The sequence below is a fragment of the Podarcis muralis genome, chromosome 4 (assembly GCF_964188315.1).
Source record: "Podarcis muralis chromosome 4, rPodMur119.hap1.1, whole genome shotgun sequence".
NCBI classification, from domain to species: Eukaryota; Metazoa; Chordata; class Lepidosauria; order Squamata; family Lacertidae; genus Podarcis; species Podarcis muralis.
In genome coordinates, this window is record NC_135658.1 from 35,448,402 (window position 1) to 35,469,672 (window position 21,271).

The 21,271-nt window shown below is 44.3% G+C and overlaps 1 protein-coding gene across 1 annotated transcript in view; it reads right to left on the bottom strand.

Annotated features, from left to right (window-relative positions):
• The window catches only part of IMPG2 (interphotoreceptor matrix proteoglycan 2), a 63,913-nt gene that overhangs the window by 11,618 nt on the left and 31,024 nt on the right, over positions 1-21,271 (bottom strand). Inside the window, exons 6-12 of the mRNA XM_077927180.1 lie at positions 13,568-13,617; positions 12,994-13,079; positions 5,908-6,066; positions 2,972-3,030; positions 1,820-1,837; positions 1,228-1,472; positions 114-178 (exon numbers count right to left, since the gene is read on the bottom strand). Of these exons, the coding sequence (XP_077783306.1) occupies positions 114-178; positions 1,228-1,472; positions 1,820-1,837; positions 2,972-3,030; positions 5,908-6,066; positions 12,994-13,079; positions 13,568-13,617 (682 nt within the window). The remainder of the gene's footprint in view (positions 1-113; positions 179-1,227; positions 1,473-1,819; positions 1,838-2,971; positions 3,031-5,907; positions 6,067-12,993; positions 13,080-13,567; positions 13,618-21,271) is intronic.

Genomic DNA, 21,271 nt, shown 5'->3' on the forward strand with positions numbered 1-21,271 from the left:
CAAAGGGGATGTGGTCTCCTCTTCAGCAGCCAGCGCACTTGTATGTTTGCACGAAGCCAAGGTTTGGCTTAGCATGATGTTTGAACCAGGCCAATACAAGAAAACAAACTTACATCATCAATGGGCCTAGCAGTAATTCGAGTCGGGTCTTCTGTTACAGAAGAGAACACTTCCTTTACTGTGAAGACAAGTAACAAGGAAGACAGTCATGTACCTTATACAGAGTTCTAAATTGCTTGTGATCTTAAGTGCACTGATTTCATTTCCTATCTCACTGAAGAAACACGCATGCTTCTAAGCAACAATACAGTGGTACCTCGGGTTACATACACTTCAGTTTTACTTTTCTTGAGATTGTGGTCTCCTCTGGCAAAGGATTAGGTTATTTTCAGAACAGAAGTTCTGGATATTTCCTAAGACTTATGTGTAGTACTTTCTTAATAGGGTATATTAAACACACACACACACACACACACACACACACACACACACCCACCCTGCTTAGTCCTAAGGGAGCCAGAAATGCTAGAGTAATGCCCAAGTTGTGGCTGGAGCAAACAGAATAGATACATCCACTGGCATGAAGAGACTGAGGAAAGCAGCACAGGATGCAAATTAGCTTATTTCCCAGGATCCACTGTGGTTTCAAATTATACTAGAACACATTTGGTTCATTTGCAACCTGCACTATAATGAGTTGCCTAAAAGCCAAACTAGAAGTGATGTTAAACGTGTATTTGCATCTAAAGTGTGTTTCTATGAGTGTGTCAACTGAGGGATCCATCAACTGAGAGGACTGATTAATTATCAGGAAACCTGGAAATGGAAAGAAACATCTAATGTCATATACAGATTGGTTCTAAGGGCAGTGGCTGCAGAGAAAAGCAAGACGTGTTAGGCTCCTCTGCAGTGCTGTAGAAGATTCTTTGATGAATCACTTTGCTAGCATCCTGAATTCATTTCCCTTGCTCAGTTTTTTACTCTGTAGCCCACTTCTCAGCCACCCATCCTCATAATCTATGGACTGCATATAATGGGGACATGGGCAAGGACTACTTGGCCATAAATTCAAATACATGAGGCTTGATCTAGAGAGACAAAATAGTGGCTTTGGTTTAAGAGCTTGAAGAGGAAACCCATAACAAGTCACAATCTATTAAATTCCTGGGGGCAGACGTTGCACATTTTTAAAGTGGACAGAAATGACATTACTTATTTAATACACACCATTAATGAGCTGGAGAGAGTCGGGGTCCAAGTTCAAGGAGGCATTCTCAAGTAAAGCATTCTTATGAAGGATTTCAGCAATGTAATTTCTGAAGTCACTGACTGTGTAAACAACGGTGGGGTTATCTTCCATCTCTAGAAAGGCGTTGTCTTCCACTTTGTTGGACTGGAGGTTAATCAGGTCCCAGGTGGCATTGCTGATGGCTTCCCCATCAAAAACCACAGTGTACAGAGCCTCCACACCACTAAATGTTTAAGAAAGGAGCTGTTAGAGAGAAGGATGAATGGTACTACTGCTGTTCTATTCTTTCAAAGATTCCATACCCAAGTCACAAATTATATTTCATTCTGATCTTTCTCTCCAAATCTGATAATGGCTAAATACTTGGGAACTGAACTTTCACAGGCTAAGTGGATTTGTTCACATGAACAAACATAAAGAACCTGGAAATGCATTGATCTCAACAGCTTTCAAACAATATCCTGCTGCTATAGTTTGGCTCCATCTTTTCACTGGAAAGGGATGCTACTGCATATAAGGAAGGAAATTAATTAGCTATCACACAAGTAAGCATTTGAAGGTTTTGTGTACCTTTCATCCTGAGAAGATCTAAAAGTGAGGGGAGAAGGGAAGACAAGAAGTTAAAATGAAGTGAGGAGGGGAAAAATATTTCATATGTAAGCATTACCATTCAGTGCACCTCCCTAGCCCCTGATAAGCTAAAGAACACATATTTGAAAATATTTGTTCACGGTTCATCATTATTCTACTTCCATACTGCAGCAAACTTGAATTAAAATACATTTCAGTTCATTTTTATCGGTTTACGTGAAGTCAGAATTATGCCCTTGCCTACAGTATGTTGTGGTATACAGAACATTTTTAATTTAGACTGTGTACAGTACGCTCAGTGTAGCCCTGAAACTCTCAGCGTGGTGTTTGGATATCTCCCAAACTAACATGCTGATTGTGGAGAAGGCACAACATCATACAAACATGAATTATTATTACTATATTCCCCCCTTCACCAGAAGATTCCAGGCCACGTCACAGCAGTGTAAAATAAAACATTAAAAACAGTTTACAATCACAACCAGTCCGAAAAACAATGTAACACAGTATCGAAGGCCAGAGCAATTGATCATGCGAATGATTCATTCTGCTGTAGACAGAATTATGCCATCCACTAACATTTTTATAATTTTTAGAAGGAGGAGAGAGAAATAAAGCAATGGACTTGCATGATTTAAAGCACATGACTTTCCTCAAAGAATTCTAGGAACTATTGGTTGTTAAGGGTGTAGTATAGCTCTGAGAGGGGTAAGCTACTGTTCCCAGAATTCTTTGAGGGAAGCCATGTGCTTTAAACACATGATGTGCATGCAGCCTATCGTTGGTCCACTTAAGTGCATTTAGGTCCACGTAATGCTGTGCTCGATAGTGGCCAGTGGAGGACTGTGTAAATAATTAGAATTACTGTTCTGAAATCTGTACTAGTCTGAAGAAAGGGAACATTTCCCTCGTATAAAAATTGTGGGTTTTTTGAAATGACATAAATGGGGCGTCACTTTTCTACACGTTGGAAAATGTAACATATGAAGACACCCTCAGTCTAACAAAGGAAACCAAACTAACTCACAACACAAAACATATGAGTAAGTCAGCAGCAGCAGTATAAATGTGAAGTTTTGTACCAGCAACATTAATAGAATAAAAATGTTTTTATATTACAGGATATCATACCTGAACTCAGTTACATGGATATTCTTGTATCCAGGCAGCCCTTCATATGCATTTTGAATCTATTTGAAAGACAAGAGGGAGGTTATAGCTCCTTTCCACTTGTTGTTCCATCTAAACATTCACTTATTGCTCATTGTAGTGCAGGTTCTGGAGGCTAAGTCTCTAGGAATAGTTGCATGAAAGATATAGCATTTTCCCTTTTACAGTGTGTCCTCCTTTATGTGAGGGCTGGAGTATACATCTGCCCCTTTTTTCTTTTCTTTTTTAAGCAGCAAATGACTATAACCTCTGCAATAAAGGATAATGTATAAACTGTGTGAAGGGATATCAAGCTATCAGTTGGTCTTCAATACGCTAAAATACTGGGATGTATTCAATGTTGTGCAACCAAACAATTCCCCCTTCTCCTCCCCCCATGAACCCCCCAAATGTGTTCCAAGGACTCCCCAACTCTCCAGAGCAGATTTAGGATGTGCATGGGGGTGCACCGGGGGAGGAGAGGGGGAAATTGTTTGGTTGTTAATCCTTGTGCTAGTGCAAAAATGTCGTTTAATACTACCCAATGCTATTTCTTCCCTATGTACATAGTGTTGTAAGTTTGCAGAGGGCAGCTAGGCTGATTCCCTTCTAATTGCTGAATCCAACAAGAATTCAATTGTTGGAGTAGCCAGGCAAGTTTCTTGGTAATAGGCTAAGTATGGGTCGTCAAAGTAACAAAGGAAGTGTCTCTGTGCCAGAGGAAAAATGGGTGCGGCCTGCTCTGTCAAGTGTCAGTTGGAAAGACAAAAGGCAAAGCTGAGGTGTGTGAGCTAGAAGCAGGAAGCAGGCTGGGCAGCTGAGAGGCAGAGCCAATACCTGATTCCTGCTGAGATCCAAGGTCATGGCCATGGAAGAAGTAAAACCTTCTTGGGGTGTTAATGCTGTGAGCCCCTCCATTGTAGGTTTGGGTTGTATATATGTGCAAATAAACAATATCTCATAAGATACCACAGTCTCCGCTGCCCCTCATTCTGAGGAAACCGAACTCTGGAAATCCTGCACCACTAGATTTGAGAGGTGTGCAACAATATAGTACAGTTTAGAAAAAAGGCAGGTTTACTTAAATAGAATGTAGGTTATGCACAGCTATGAATCCTAAAAGCAAAGTCTGCTAAGCTTTAGAAATGAAAAGCAAAGGAAGTGTAGAAATGCATCCCACACCTCGAAGAACAAGGAAAGGGCTGCTTCATGTGCATTCACAATAAAGCAGAAAAGCAATTTGACCCTTCATCTCAACAGAATAATTCCTTTCCATTTTTGAAAAAATCTTCTTTTGAAACACACTTTGCCCAGAATCAAAACCATCCAAGTGCTGCAAAATAGGAAGGGTGTCTTTGTCCAAGCACAGAAAGAACTAGGCAAAGGATGAAAGGGCCATTCAGATGCCAAGTGGCCTTTGTCCGATCAGACATTTCTTTCGTTTATAGTATGGCACCGTTACTTGGCCACGTACGTAGGAAAATTGAGACGTCTCTCCTAATCTGGCCATGTATAACAGTTGCAGTGGTTCTCTTTGGCTGTGGGATAGAATTTATCTATTCCCCATATGATACAGTATCTGTCAGAAGATGAGTCCCAGTATATCGAATTCAAAAGGGTTTGCCAAGGCATGATCCAGGTGAGTTGGGGGGGGGGTGTACTGTAATTGTTGCTGTTATTTCACAGATCTCACAATAACAAGGTTGGGCCAAGGTTGTTAGAGAGGCAGTGGTGATCAAAAGCACTATTGGCAATTTAAGGCAGGTCCAAGCTAAAGAGACATTTGGAAGGTGGCCAGTCGTGCATGTGAGCGCCTTAAAATGATCCTGTCACCCAGACCAACATGCTTTTATAAGGAGGGAAAGATCAAAACCAATCATTCATGTCGCTTATAATATAAACAGATGTTAGGTTATGAGAAAGGGCAACAATTGTGAGATGAGGAAGGTTTGGTTACAGTAATAATGTGAGGTCACAAAGAACACACCTGCATCTGTGAGCTCAGATCCTGTGAGAGCAGGGGAAGTCAGGAAGATTTCCAGATTCCAGAGGGTTTGTTTTCCTCTAGTGCCAACCTCTTTCAGCAAGGATGCCAGATGCAGAGAAAAACAAGTCTCAGCTCACAGAACTTCCTTCACCAGAAGGTAGAAGGAAGGGATGAGAGACCTTTCTGTAGTTGGTGTGTGGATGGGTGTGACCGCAAAGCTCAGGGGCAGAGCGTCTCTTTGGTAGGCACAAGGTCTCAGGTTAAATCCCCAGCATCTCCAGGAAGAGACACTTGCCTGGAGAGCTACTGCCAGTCCGTGTAGACAGTACAGAGTAAGATGCACCAATGGTCTCACTCAATATAAGGCAGCTTTCTATGTTACTAAAGGTTTCAGTACTGAAGAGCTGGAAGGATTAGTCTGCTATTGGTGCATGCCACATTCCTAAGTCCCCTTTCCACTCTATTTCCTCATGAATACAAAAATTTGTAAACATGTACATACATACATATTTACATATATCAGTGTATGCATTTCTAAATGTATTTCATTGTAATATATTATACATTTTAGTACTTTTCTGAGTTTAAAATTAAACTACAAAAATTTTGAGAAGTGTAGTCTGTAGTGTATTTATATTTCATTCCATATATTGGACTATGTACATACTAAGCCCGTGGTTCCCACAGGGGGGCAATTTGATTTTTCAGGAGGGCAATTTGAGAATGAGTTATTTACAGTTAATGGCCTTTTAGGCTTCCTCCACGTGAATAGGAGTTTAATTTCTGAATAATAAAAATTAGGTGGGGCATGGCCAAAAAAAGGTTGGGGACCACTGTACTAAACCATTAAAGCACATTCAAAGCACATTTCCCTTCTCAAAGAATTCTGGGCATATATAGCATATCAAAAAAGTACAAGTAATGCAATTACTTCAGAAATAAACTGCCGTGAGAGTTGCTGGGATTCTTCAGTAAAGGGGTCGCTCAGCTCAGTGGTGTATTTCTCCTCAGGAAGAAGAATGCTGAACTCAACCATCTGTTCATGAGCTGGGGTCACCAGTTTCTCATCTCTCTTTATCTCATTATTGATCTGATGAAAAAGAAATTAATTTTACTTAGCGAATTGTGGTTAGAAACCATCCTTTCACCAGTACATGTTAAACAACAACTTAAATTAGTATGAAGGAGGCTATTCCTTCATTATACATGCAAAGGGTTCCTCATGCCATTACTGGGCAGCAAGGCTAAATTGCTGGCTCCACCTTCAAGGCTGGGTGGCTTCCATCAGCTCTAGCCCCAACTTGCCATGTTAGGCTTTTCACCTGCATACAGTTACACCTATGTGCATAGATCTCTATGCAAGTAGGCTTCACAAGGAGCTGAACCCCTGGGAAACCGGGATTCAAGTTCCTGGGGAAGCCTACTTACATAGGCAGTCCTTCAAGAGAGGTCCCCACCTATTTCAGTGATGTTAGTGGAGAGAAGTCATGTGATCTTGAGGGTGGAGCCAGCAGGGCAGTAATTAAGTAAGGACCCTTTCACATAGGAAGGCGCTATTGTGCCACTTGTTTCTGGTGCAATGCTTTACAAATTTCTACCTCTTAGGCATAGGAATGTGGCTGAAGATAAGACTCAGTTTCCACCGCACCTCGACTAGAAACAAACACTAGTTTCTTAAAAAGAGTCAAAGGTGCTATGGAAGTGTCATAGTTTCCTATAATGTACTTACTCACTGTTATGTAGGGTAGTTTCACCCTGGGCCAACAGGGGGATACTGTTATAGTTTTCACTCAGGTCTGTAGATAGTTTTCACTCAGGTCCGCGGCAGTTATTTTAGGCGGGAACTCTGGGCTGTTGTGGTTACAATGTGACAGCCGGCTGCCTATAAATACAGGCCGGCTGAGCTGTTCACTGTCAGTTCTATTCCAGCTTACCATAATAAAGAGCTACTTGAAGAGATCGCTGTGCCGGCTGCTATGTCAACCCACGACTTAACACTGGCGACGAGGGTGGGATGGATGGACATCAGAGCACAGCCAGATGCGGCCAGCCTCTGAACTGAGCTGAATCACTGAGCTGAATCACAGAGCGAAATCACTGAGCGAAATCACTGGGCAGAACCAGTTCAGAGCTGACTGTTCTGGCTAGAGCACTGTGTTCCATCCATCGCCCTTCACGCCGGCATCGGAATCATGGCTTCACTTGTGCCTCTACCGCCGTTTGCGCCAGCCTCTGAATCATGGGACTCCTACCTCGCTCGGTTCGACTGCTACCTCCAAGCCAACGAACTGACAGCAGTATCACAGGATCGGAAGCGGGGCCTATTCCTCAGCCTCTGTGGGCCTGAGGTGTTTGCGACGGCCCGAGCGTTGGTTGCGCCTGAAGCAGTCCAGGCATCACCATGGGACACGATCCAAGAGAAGCTCCGCAACCACTACGCACCAAAGCCGTCCAAGATTGCTGCCCGCCATGCGTTCTACCACAGGAACCAGGCAGAGGGGGAGTCAATCAACAACTACACCACCGCCCTGCGACAGGCTGCAATGCACTGTGAGTTCCGAGACTTAGACGATGCCCTGATGGATCGAATCGTCTGCGGGGTCCGGGACATCCATCTGCAACGGCGTCTCCTAGCCAAGCCAGACCTCACGCTACAGAAAGCCATTGAGGAGGCTGTGGCCTCAGAAGCTGCTGAACGCTCCGCTCAGGAGATCCGCAAGTCCAGCAGCCTGCGTCTTGCTAGGGAGCCCGTTCCGGTGCATCATGAAGAGGCCAGCAGTGAGGAGGCATCCTCCAGTGAAGACGATGATGTGCACCAGACAAAGCGGGAGCGCAGGAAGTTCCAACAGAAGTCCAAGGGCCAACCGGAATGTGCTGGCTGCGGAGGCAACCATTCCCGTGCCAAGTGTCGATTCAGAGACGCCATCTGTAGGAGGTGTTCCAGAAGGGGCCACATCGCTAAGGTCTGCCGATCGGCTCCGTCTGACACCCCCCCTTCATCGACTCGCAAGTCCAAGTCTTCACTCCAGTCTGCCAAGGAAAGTTGTTTCGCTCTCACCAACTGCCGCTGCCCGTCTGGAACCACGATTGGCCAAACCGACTCGCCTACGCGACGCAAGCTGAACGTCACGGTGCTCATTGAAGGAGCTCCATGTGACATGGAGATCGACACCGGGTCTGCCCTGTCCATCGTGTCATGGAGCACCATCAAAAGACTGGTACCCAGAGTGTCCAAAAGGCAACTCGACTCTCACCGCGTACACCTGAGAGACTACCAGGGAAACGACATTCCCGTGGTAGGCGTTGGCCGGTTCCGGATCGCCTTCAAGGATTTTTCGGGCCTGCTCCGGTTGGTGGTGGTCGAAGGTCAGCGGCCAAGCCTCCTAGGGCTAGACTGGTTTGATGCCCTCGGCCTGGAAGTCGCCGGCATCAACTGCATCTCTAACGCAGAGACTGAGGGTCTGGTCAAAGACTTTGCCGAGGTTTTTGACGGCACCTTGGGCCAATATACAGGTACGCCCATCTCCTTTAGCCTGGATCCACAAGTCGCCCCCATCAAGCTAAAGCCACGCCGGGTTCCCTTTGCTCTCAAGGCTAAGGTGGACGAACAACTGGACAAACTGATCGCCCAAGGAGTTTTGGAGCCGGTTGACCACGCAAAGTGGGAAACCCCCATCGTCACGCCTGTCAAGCCAGATGGGTCGGTGAGAATCTGCGCTGACTACAAGTGCACGATCAACAAGGCACTTCAGCAGCACGCTTATCCGGTTCCTGTTGTCCAACACCTGCTGCATTCCCTGGGTGAGGGTAAGGTCTTCGCTAAGCTGGACCTTGCCCAAGCCTATCAACAACTGCCAGTCGATGATGCCACTGCTGAAGCCCAGACGATCGTCACCCACCGGGGGGCATTCCGTTGCCGCCGGTTGCAGTTTGGGGTGAGTGTGGCTCCTGGCATCTTCCAAAGCCTTATGGAGCGTCTCCTGCAAGGGCTTCCGGGCGTGGTACCATATTTTGATGACGTCTTGGTGTCTGCAGACTCACACCAGCAGCTGTTCGAGCGCCTCCGTGCCGTGCTGACCAGGTTCCAGGAGGCCGGGCTCAAGGTAAAAAGGGAGAAGTGCCAGATCGCCGTTCCACAGGTAGAGTTCCTGGGCTATCTTATCGATGCCTCCGGTCTTCATCCAACCACATCCAAGATCCGCGCTATCCAGCAGGCCCCCACTCCAAAGAACAAAACGGAGTTGCAGGCGTTCCTGGGGCTGCTGAACTTTTATAACATGTTCCTGCCCCACAAAGCCACAGTGGCTGAGCCTCTTCACCGACTCCTTAGCACTAAGACGCCTTGGGCCTGGGGTCATCGGGAGACGGCGGCCTTCAACGCGGTCAAGGCTCTCCTTTCTTCGGACAGTGTGCTGGTACAGTACAGTGAAGCCAGGCCGCTGGTCCTTGCCTGCGACGCCTCACCTTTTGGCATCGGGGCTGTCCTTAGTCACCGTTTTCCAGATGGAAGAGAAGCACCGCTCGCCTACTTTTCCAGGACACTATCTCCGACGGAACGGAATTACAGCCAGCTCGACAAGGAGGCATTGGCACTTGTGGCTGGAGTGAAGAGGTTTCATGAATACCTCTATGGCAGGACTTTTGACCTCATCACTGACCACAAGCCACTCCTGGGCCTCCTCGCCGGTGATCGTCCAACTCCACCGGTCCTCTCACCACGCATGCTGCGATGGACTGTTTTCCTGGCTGCCTACCACTACCGGCTCATCCACCGCCCGGGGAAATCGATGGGCCATGCCGACGCCCTCAGCCGTTGCCCTCTTCCAGCATTTGTGGAAGACCCGGCTCCAGCTTCATCGCTCCTTCTGATTGAGGATCTTCCGGCAGCGCCTGTGTCGGCTGCCACTGTGGCCTCCGCATCTGCCCAGGATCGCACCATCAGCCGGGTGCTCAACTGGGTGTGGAGGGGGTGGCCACAAGGGCCCTTTGCATCGGAGTTCCAGCCCTTCGCAACCAGACAACATGAACTCTCAGCTCATCGCGGCTGTCTGCTGTGGGGAGACCGCGTCGTGATTCCCCAGGGACTCCGTCAGCGCGTCCTGGAGGCTCTGCACGTTGGCCACCCGGGAATTGTCAAAATGAAGGCGTTGGCTCGGTGTTACGTCTGGTGGCCTAATATGGACGATGCCATCACTGCCTGGGTGTCCGCCTGTCAAGCGTGCCAGGAGTCGAGGCCTGCACCACCGGCAGCTAAGGGATACACCTGGGAGACGCCAAAGACACCCTGGTCGAGGGTGCACATCGATCTGGCTGGCCCCTTTCACGGCCGGACCTTTATGGTAGTGGTGGACGCCTATTCCAAATGGCTGGAGGTCGCCCTGATGCCCTCCACCACTACCGAAGCTGTCATCCGGGTGCTGCGAGGCCTGTTTGCAACGCATGGGTGTCCTGATGTCCTTGTCTCTGACAACGGACCGCAGTTCACGTCAGGCACGTTTGAGCGGTATCTTTTGGGACTGGGCATCCGCCATGCCCTAACGGCACCCTTTCATCCATCCAGCAACGGGCAAGCGGAAAGAATGGTGCGCTCGACAAAAGAGGCACTGGCGCGCCTGGACCGGGGAGACTGGCATGAGCGGGTCGCCGAATACTTGTTCGCGCAACACATCACCCCTCATGCGGCCACAGGGAGGAGTCCTGCGGAACTGCTTATGGGCCGCCGCCTCAGGTCACCGCTCGACCGGCTACACCCAGACTTTGCCGTGGCTGAACCCCCAGGCTGTGCCAACGCACCACGGTCATTTGTCCCAGGAAACCAGGTCTTTGCCCGGAACTATGTGGGGGACATCCCTTGGGTGCCAGCCACAGTAGTGGGAGTCACTGGACCTCGCTCGTACCAGGTGGCACTCGAAGACGGGCGCTTGTGGCGACGGCACATAGACCAACTTAGGCGCAGGGTTGGGGACTTGGACACTACCGAGGTGCCCCCAACTGCGCTTGCGGCTCCAGAAGAGGCACGTACAGATGGCGAGGCCCCACCTACACCTCCCTCGCAAACTGCCAGCGTGGAGCCGAACCAAGCCGTCTCAGAACAGACTCAGACCACTCCACTTGCGGAGGCTCCACTCACAGCAGCGGATCCAGGGGAGTTGGTTCCAATGCCACCTAGGGTCGCACCACAGCCTCAGCGAGAACTGTGTGGCCCTCCGGACTTGGCTACCAGTCCCCGGCGGTCTGGCAGAGTTTCCAAGCGCCCAACTCATTTAAAGGACTATGTTGTTGGACAGGTATCACTGTTGGTCTAAGTATGGGAAATGTAACCGATATGCTTTTGTACCTAATTGAACCATTACGCGTAGTGCTGTATATAAGGAAACCATTACGATTGTAACTAACGCCTTATCTCGGTGGGGAGGGGTGTTATGTAGGGTAGTTTCACCCTGGGCCAACAGGGGGATACTGTTATAGTTTTCACTCAGGTCTGTAGATAGTTTTCACTCAGGTCCGCGGCAGTTATTTTAGGCGGGAACTCTGGGCTGTTGTGGTTACAATGTGACAGCCGGCTGCCTATAAATACAGGCCGGCTGAGCTGTTCACTGTCAGTTCTATTCCAGCTTACCATAATAAAGAGCTACTTGAAGAGATCGCTGTGCCGGCTGCTATGTCAACCCACGACTTAACACTCACTTATTTCATTCAGCTGTCATTGCTAGTCAAACACTTCTTATAAGGTTTGGAAACAATGCAAAACTCTGCAAAACCTGCTTACCAGAATAGAAAGTGAAGCAAGGAAGATACTGGGGAGTGGCGATGTCAGGACATATTGGGGAGTAGGAATCAGGAGAGATGGGGCTAAATCAAGGGAGGGAGGCGGGGTTAGGGGAGAAGAAAGAAAAGGTATTTGCGTCTCTTATTTGTCTTGTAGGCGTAAGGACCAACCAATTTGGATGACTTTTGTCTCCCTTCTAGACTTTTAATCCTATGAAATGCTATCAAACCCTGAATATAAATAGAATTCTTTCTAAATAAAGTGCTGGATTTTCAAAAGTGTCAGCCTTCAAGGATTTGGAAATAAAAACATATGTTGCACATCATCTTGGTTACACTTCTGTCATCATCATTGTGATCCCACCTCCCCCCCCCCCACAACAGAGACTCAAGGTTACAAGCTAAAATAGAAACAGCTTAGAAACATATAAAAAGCAACCACTCCCATACACACACACACACACACACACACACACACACACACACACACAAAATGATCACATAAGATAATTACAATAAAATCACCACAGCACCAACTCTTGCCTTAAAAGCAGTCAGTTTCCCAAAGCCTGTTGGAACAAGGAACACAACAAGGAGCCAGTCTTACTCCTCTAGGTGGGGAGGAAGTTCCAGATTATGGGAGCAGCCACCAAGGAGGCCCTCTCCGAGGTCCCTACCAAGTGTGCCTGTGAGGGTGGTGGGATAGAGAGATAGAACCTCCCCGAAGGTCTCAGAGCCCAGGCAGGTTTGTATGAGGCAATACAGTCTTTCAGATAACCTTGACCTAAGCCATAAAGGGCTCCATAGGTCATAACCAGCACTTTGAATTGTGCTTGGAAACAGACTGATAGCCATTGGAACAGTTGTAACAGGGGAGTCATATGCTCACTATAATTTCTAGAGCAGGCTTCCTCAACCTCGGCCCTCCAGATGTTTTGAGACTACAATTCCCATCATCCCTTACCAATAGTCCTGCTAGCTAGGAATCATGGGAGTTGTAGGCCAAAAAATACCTGGGGGCCCGAGGTTGAGAAAGCCTGTTCTAGAGAGTGCCTTAAACATGAAAGACATTTTTACTAAGAAGCATTTTTATTGGTTGGAGTTATTTACTTATTTGTTTTGTTATTTCAGTTTGTGTGCTGTTCTTCCACATAAACTGCTTGACAAATCTAGAAAGGAAAAGTGAATGAAAAGTGAATACAATTTCTTATCCCCAAAACCAGTCTAACAAGGAGCTCATTACACATACTTCTGTGTCTTCAATTTTGTCAGTGGTACTCTCTGAAGGACTCTCAACTGAGACCACATCAGGTGGTGGAACATTGGCAGCTGCATCTAAGGTGGAAAACATGCAATATATACCCTTAGTCTATTAATTCATTGGTAGACGGTATAAACAAAGTTGAAAAAAATGAAATCTGCTAACCTGGGGGGGAAATGTCTTGAAATGCTCGCAAAATTTAAAAATGGTGGTCACTGTGATTCAGTAAAGCTACATCAGACATTTTGTGTTATTTTTATGGTTTGTTTCATGGCAATGTGGCAGGAATAACACTGACTCGAACCTGAGCCACAACAACACAAATACTGACGTGCCCTACTGCAGCTTAATCATAACTTTCTGGACACACGTAAATATGCCCCTTCTAATTTCTGATATGGCTAGAGCAGCTCAGTGTCAACATGTACCCACAAGACACCAAAGAAAGGAAAGTGATGAGACCCTGCAATCCTATGAATAAGGATGTCCATCACTAATTGAAAGCCTGAAGTCTTCTTACTCATTTACTGCAAAATTAACATATGAATAAAGGAGAACAGACCTCTCAATGTGGTAGCATCCCCAGTCGGAGAAGGTGTTGGCAGCCCAAAACTGAGAACCAAAGACAACAAAAGGATTAAGTGTAAAAATTGGATTAAGTTTTCTTTCAAAAACAATCTTGCCCTTAACATGTGTAAGCCTCAGGGACCTTTTAACAAGCTGAGGAGAACTGCTCAATAAGATCCTCACAAAACTTTGCTGGTTCAGGTTGTGTGGGGGGGTATATGTGCATCACTGGTAGGTTGTATTCAGTGGACCCCATAAAACACGAGAGATGGGTGCAGATAAAATATGAGGAGTTCGGAGTTTGGTGATCTCCCACAATGTTTCTGGTACTTTTCCAGCCCCAAAACTGAGTGTGAAAGAGGCAGTGGCCTCTCACTATCCTAGTGCAATAATATCTCACCAGCCACCATTCCATGGTGAGGTGTACTCTGCAACTTGTACACCTCACCATGGAATGGTGGCTGGTGAGATATTACGCAACAATAATAATAATGCATCAGTGGTGGATTTATTCTGCTTGAATTGATTATGTGATGCTTCCCTAATGGTACCCACATTATTTCTGCCCAGAGAGACTATCGTACAACATAAACAGGTCAAAAATGAACCAGAACATCTATGTTATGAAAAGTTATGGGATTTCAGCAGGGAGTTAGAGGATATGAACTGACTGGAAGGAAATGAAGCAATGTGATTGTCCCAAAACTTTTGTAGGTGCAAACTTTATTGAAAGCAAGACCGCACATGACCACTCTGGCAGCATCTGAATAGGGAATAACAACCAGACGTCTGGAGGGGCCCATAGTTCTTTGAATTAATCATAAGAAAGAATTCACTAGCAACAGAAACCCAGTTAATATTCTCACATTGGGACTATAAATCCCACCTCTTTGTAAGATGGGGTACGGTCCTTTTCCCACGCTGAACACCACACGTACAGAATAACATGATGCATTTTGTCCATGCAATAAATATGCTTGATAGAGATGGTTGCCACAATATTTCCCTCTAGTAACAGGAATTGACCATATTGTCTCCTGACATCTTTAAGTCTACGTTACAGTTCTGCATATATATTGTCATGGCCAATCCCACTTAGTGCAAATGATGGTTAGATTTGCCAACATGTAGGCCAACTCCAGCAATAAATTTATGGAATGTCATGTATAGTCATCATGGAATTTTGGACTTGGAGAAAACTGTTTGAATTTAGGAATCCAGTACTAAAGCCACTCCCCATAAATGTTTATCTGGCACCTTCTTCCAGAAAATACATTGCACAACTCCAAGAACACAGGAAGCTGTGTCGCATTATTTGTCCATCTAGTCCAATACTCTCTGACTGCCAGTGACTCTCTAACATCTCAGGCAAATGTCATTCCTGCTGCCTGATCATCTTTTAACTGGAGATTTCAGGAACTGAACCTGAGATTTTATACAGGATATTCTGTACCATTGAGTTGTGATCCCTCCCTCTTTAAGGGAACTTTTCTGTTGCTGAATTCCTAATAGAAATAGGACCTATTTCCATATTAATGTATTAGATTAAATCTAAACAGCCATAATTTAAGCACATTTATTTCATGAGTTTTTAAAATAGCATAAGAATATAATAGTTGTTGGGCCATTTCTTAATGGCAGCCCCGTAATTCTTTTTTCTTTGTCAGCAATAAATTAAGCAAATATTCAACCAATTCCTAGACGGAGAATTAAGAAATATATAAAAGGATGTCATATAGAGGAGGGAGAAAGGTTGTTTTCTGCTGCTCCAGAGAAGCGGACACGGAGCAATGGATCCAAAGGATGTCATATAGAGGAGGGAGAAAGGTTGTTTTCTGCTGCTCCAGAGAAGCGGACACGGAGCAATGGATCCAAACTACAAGAAAGAAGATTCCACCTAAACATTAGGAAGAACTTCCTGACAGTAAGAGCTGTTCGACAGTGGAATTTGCTGCCAAGGAGTGTGGTGGAGTCTCCTTCTTTGGAGGTCTTTAAGCAGAGGCTTGACAACCATAGGTCAGGAGTGCTCTGATGGTGTTTCCTGCTTGGCAGGGGGTTGGACTCGATGGCCCTTGTGGTCTCTCCCAACTCTATGATTCTATGATTCTATGAAATATGGCAAACTAATCCAGTCTTGTTTGTGGTTTATCCAGGTTGGATGCTAAAGAACAGCTTTGCGCCAAGATGCACAAATTTAGGACATGTTGATACATGAGACAGTATGATACAGCTTATGGGAACACCAAGATAGGTTAAGTGAGATGTGCTTTCTCCAAATAAAGGAACACCTTTCACATTTTACTGTGGGGAGAGATGAGTGGTTTTTTACTTCATACATTATAAAGGAATGCAGAGGGGAAATGCAAGGGATGGGTACTTCCTCTGTCTCTCCTAAAACCAACCAAGGCACTCCTGATTGAGCTGTGATTTTGAATGGTGTTGTTCTTGTCTAAATCAAACACTATCTTCATCTCTGCACCACACTATATCTGGTTCAAGCAGGACCAGAACAGGCTAAAAGACAAGAAGACAAAGCTATTACAAAGTTCACAGGCTGTCATATTGCTGCTGTTTATACATTAGCTTCGATTATTATATCATTGCAAAACCTAATCATTTATTCTAGCGACCTATTTTCTATTTAAAGAATAGTTTTGATCAAATTACAGCTTTCTCTCTATTAGCAATTTCACTATTAGTTATATAGATGAATGTTGGATAGGAAAAGATTATGACAGCAATTGTAGACTCATTAATAGTTTGGAAAAGCTTTTTCTAGAAGAAATGGTAAAATACCCTCTAAATACAGGAGCTTTAATTTCCCATATAATCATGCTTACACCTACTAAATAACAAAGTATAATTTCCAGTGTGACAGAGTAGGGCCAGCCATTAGGCAGAAAGAGATAGACCAGTTCAGAGTTTGGAGAACCACTAAAAGGCAGCAAATTGTCACTTGTTATATTTTTACTACCATGGAAGCCATTTGGATTTTCAAATCTAGATAGAAATTTTGAACTAATTTCACCATGCCTCTGACCCGAGGATTCTTCATATTTTTAGACATCTTTTTCTTTCTTCCACATGATTATAGCCTTGTGGTTAAAAAAATAAATGCACACCACCACTTTTTCAGAGAGAAAAACCATAATTCACCACTAGCTACTTCTCATCTTTAAATGATAGTATTAGAAGCTATGTATGGTTCTTGAAAGAATGATAATAGCTATATTACTAGGAACTTTTTCGATGCAGCAGTCAAGCTGGAAGAGCTTGATAGTAGGCTTAGTTAGGATATCATTGCATAAACAGTAACCCTTTTTGAGGGAGGAAATAGTTATGTTTGCACAAAATGAACCACCACAGTGTGCATTCTCTCCTGCCATTTGTTTCCTGCTTTCCCGAAGTTTCAAATTTATGGAGGTTTTAGAGTATCCCCAGCTTGCTAAGACCCCTAGATGCACGAGCTGGATCCATGATGCAGAGAGGGAAGACCAAAAATGGTGAATACTGGGCAGAGAGGGGAGAAGGGAAACAGCAACCCTGCCAAGGAAGTAGGTTCGCCCAGTCAGCCATCTTTTCTTGGCAGAGGGAGTGAGACTCTCTCACTAGGAGGCCTAAAATTATTCTCCTGGTCCTGAGTGAGGCCTCCTCATGAGTAGTGGCCTGCTTGTGATTGAAGTAATAAAGACAGGGAATTGACAGGACAGACACATATAAAATAAAAAGGAAGGGGAAAGCATAGAAGGAACACCCTCCATGTCGCCTCATGGCCAGAGAGGGAACCAGGAATCTCAGAGAAGAAATTGAGTGATGATAACTTCCCTGCTACTGAAGCAAATGGGGCCTGAGCCTTGTTCTACACTTCCTTTTCTCACAATATGTAAAAGACAAATGATATAAAATGAAATCCAGGAGGTAACTTATGCTAAGGGCATTATCTGAACTCTTGCTAAAAAGGTCTTTTAATGTTGATGAAATATTTTAAATATTCCTATCCCACCTTTCCAAATAAAATTTCCAAGGTGGCTTTCAATATAGTTTAAAACAAAAATTTATTACAACTGCAGCTGTAGAAGGAACACCATCTTTTCCCAATAGCAATGGATCCTACACAAACCATTTAACAACCACCAAATCACTGAAATCCACTGAAACCATAGGAAAACACTTTTTTAAACCTGCTGCCCCCCACCCCACATCATTAAAGGTGTTACTATGCAAACTGATTGGTACAACTAAGGTACCAGCACTGAGAAGACCTGATTAGCCATCCCATCTCTCCACAGAAAATAATATAGAAAAACAAATGTTTACAGTCAAATAGTCTTGTTTGTTTTAATTCACAATGAAGGAGAAGAGAGCTGTCGGGTTTTAAAAAAATCAACAACAAAATAACAACTAGAAGTGTTTATGTAACTTTTAGTATTACACAATGTAATGTTGTTATATTTAAAGTAAAAAAAAATGTTAAGGGGGAAATCACATGGAATGTAAGAGGTAACAAATTTATCCCTAAATGCATCCTGAAGCCAATGATGTAACTTCTGGACAAAACCTGGTCTGTTTAATTGCCTAATTTTTCTCTTTAGAGTTCAACCATATTACAAAATTAAACAGTGGTACTTTATTGGTTCAGAAGGGACATAACACACCACAAACTTTTATTTCTCTTCCAGAATGGGAATTCTTGTGAAAGCTCAGATCAAGGTACAGGGGTCCCCAGATATTGAAAATAAAATATCTACTACCTGTTTAAATTAAAATATGGATCAACATATATTTTCTTTTCCTTTGTTCTACCCTTGCTGCAGAACACAAAACTGGTGAGGTGGATTTTACCTTCAGTTATGCTTGTCCAACCCAACAACTTCGGTGAGAAAAATTTGGTCCATGGAGTTCCTATCATAACTTACTTATAGATAAAATGATACATAACAATACTATAATATCTATTGCCTACCTGCATAAATGAAGCTCTGGATCAGCTTGGCTGAGTATTAAGCAAAATATTAAAAATGTATTAAATGTATAAGCAGATTTTTGTAAACAATAGAGACCTAAGTACAGAGAACTGAGAACTTCAGTCACCTAGGCGTATGCAACACTGTTAAGGTTTGGAGCTCAGGCAACCTCACCAATAGACAAATTCCATAGTAAGTGTAGCCATGCTTCTACTGAAAACCTGAAGGAATCTGCATGTTAATTTTTACAGAGATTTCCAGTTATGAGGTAAAAATATTCTCTGCAAAAAGGAAACAGGCAAACTGTGCTGCAATGTCATTGTACCCCTTTTACTGAAACAACTCAGGTAAATGCATAGTTTGGACTATTAGCATGCTTAATATTTCTATTTTACATACCACCTTGAGGGGAACTAACTGGGACTGGGACCTTCATGAGGGCAGAGTGGTCTTCTAACACTTCAACCCCATAGCAAAATCCTGACAAATATCCTGCCCCCAATAGCTGCTATTTGTATTGGCAGCTTCCCTCACAACACAAAAAGCAGCTTTTGAAGAGGGATTTTCCTTAGGATCACATCATGAAGGTAAAGGTTTTTGTTTTGTTTCTAAAATCCCCTTCATCATGACTCCATCTTGATTTTTCTCCTGCTGCTATTTAAAGTAGAGAAATTTAGCATGGAAGTTATACTCTGCTCAACAATTATTTTCAGAGTAGATAATTGTTTTATTTTTATGATATGCCAGTCAGGTCAGGAAGGGCTGTTTCCCACACTGGCCCCAATTCATCCAAAATTAGGCTGTAATCCTAAGAACACATGTGCTTGGGAGTAAGTTCCATTGAACTCAGTGGGACTTACTTCTGAGTAAGATGCACACAAGATTGCTCTGTCAGTCTAAAATTTTGCTTGCCACTGATTGTCCACCGTTGAGATTCCTGCATTGCAGGGAGTTGGACTAGATGGTCCTCAGGATCCCATCCAAATCTACAATTCTGTGATTCTAAAAGAGGAATGTACTGTACCATGAAAAAACACAAGTATTTAAGCTAGAAGCATATTTTGGATCTGAACTGAAGTCTCCTGGGGTAAACACTGTAAGATTAAACACATGCTGGAGGTTGTGATAGAACTTCAAGGTTCTAACTTTAGGTGGATCAGAGCCACAGTGTAATATTTTTGGGAAGCCACAGAAAGGCTTCACACCTTTGTTTTCCAGAAAGGCATTTCTAGGCTGTTTCTGGATTCTCATGGAGGAAACAGCTGTCAAAAGCATAGGGGAATTGCCAGGGCTCAGTGGTACAGCATCTGCTCTGCATGTAGAAGGTTCCAGATCCAATCCCTGGCATTGCCAGATAGTCTGGGGAAAAGCCCTGCCTGAAATCCTGGACAGTTGTTGCCACTCAGTGTAAAGCAGATTCTTATGCAGTGGTACCTCGGGTTACATATGCTTCAGGTTACATACACTAGAGGTTACAGACTCCGCTAACCCTGAAATATTACCTCAGGTTAAGAACTTTGCTTCAGGATGAGAACAGAAATCGTGCTCCGGCAGCGCGGCAGCAGCAGTGGGAGGCCCCATTAGCTAAAGTGGTGCTTCAGGTTAAGAACAGTTTCAGGTTAAGAACGGACCTCCAGAACGAATTAAGTACATAACCCGAGGTACCACTGTATTCCTTAGCTCCCACACTGCTGGAAATTCTAAATTCAGTTGGTTCAGTGCTGCAGGGTTACTAATTGCTCAGGATTACTGGTAATGTGCGATGCACATTGTCAGACAGAAGACATGGGATCATTATTGAATCCCACCCTATCAGCGGAAGGCCTGTGCAAGGACTGCCACTTGTGCAACAGGGCTTTTCCCACTCTCCTTCCCCTGTACCCCCAAAATTGCTTGGGTGTGTGTGTCGGGAGACCCCTCAGAACAATGAGGAGGTGAGCTGAGGGGGATTGTTTCATTGGGCAACCTGCAATGCTTGTGCAGACGAAGCATTCATCATAGCCCAATGTTTAATTTTACCTTTAGCCTTTGTATCTCCTATTATCAAAAAGTGGTAAGCTACTTTGAATTTGCAATATAAGGTGTGTTCCAGGTTGCCATATTTCCAAAAAACCGGCTTGCCATACATCTGGATTTCCCCAGACATTTTTTTGGCGATCGGACACTGCTTCTGACTACAGTATTCCGAGTATGTCCAGGAAATGCCAGACATATGGCAACCATTAAAGCACCTGATATCCTTTGTAATTAAATGAATGGGAAATAACTCATTTTTGCATTGGGCTTATCAACTATTAAACATTACCTTTCAAAAATCTGAGATATAAATAAAAGAGCCCCCAGCCCCTCTTTTAAGATTAGACAATACTTCTCTTAAGTTTACATTCAATTATAATGAGGGATATCCAGTGTTAGTTAGGATTTAGGTCTGAGTATGACTAACTCTGGATTCCACACACTTATTTTAGCCATTCATATTCCATATTTAATCCAATGAATTTACAAGGTGGATTGCAGATAAAGAAAACAATTATAAAACAATGAAAGAACATACAAAGTTCCAAGTAAAACAACTACAACCAATAACATGAGCAGCATCAACAAAACACCAAATAAAACAACAGCAGAAGCAGTATATTCATTAAAATCTGACGTGAATAAAGCCGTTTTAGGCTTGCCAAAACCTCAAAACAGTGGGCACTAGTCGGGCCATGCTACAGTTTCTATTGCTCTGG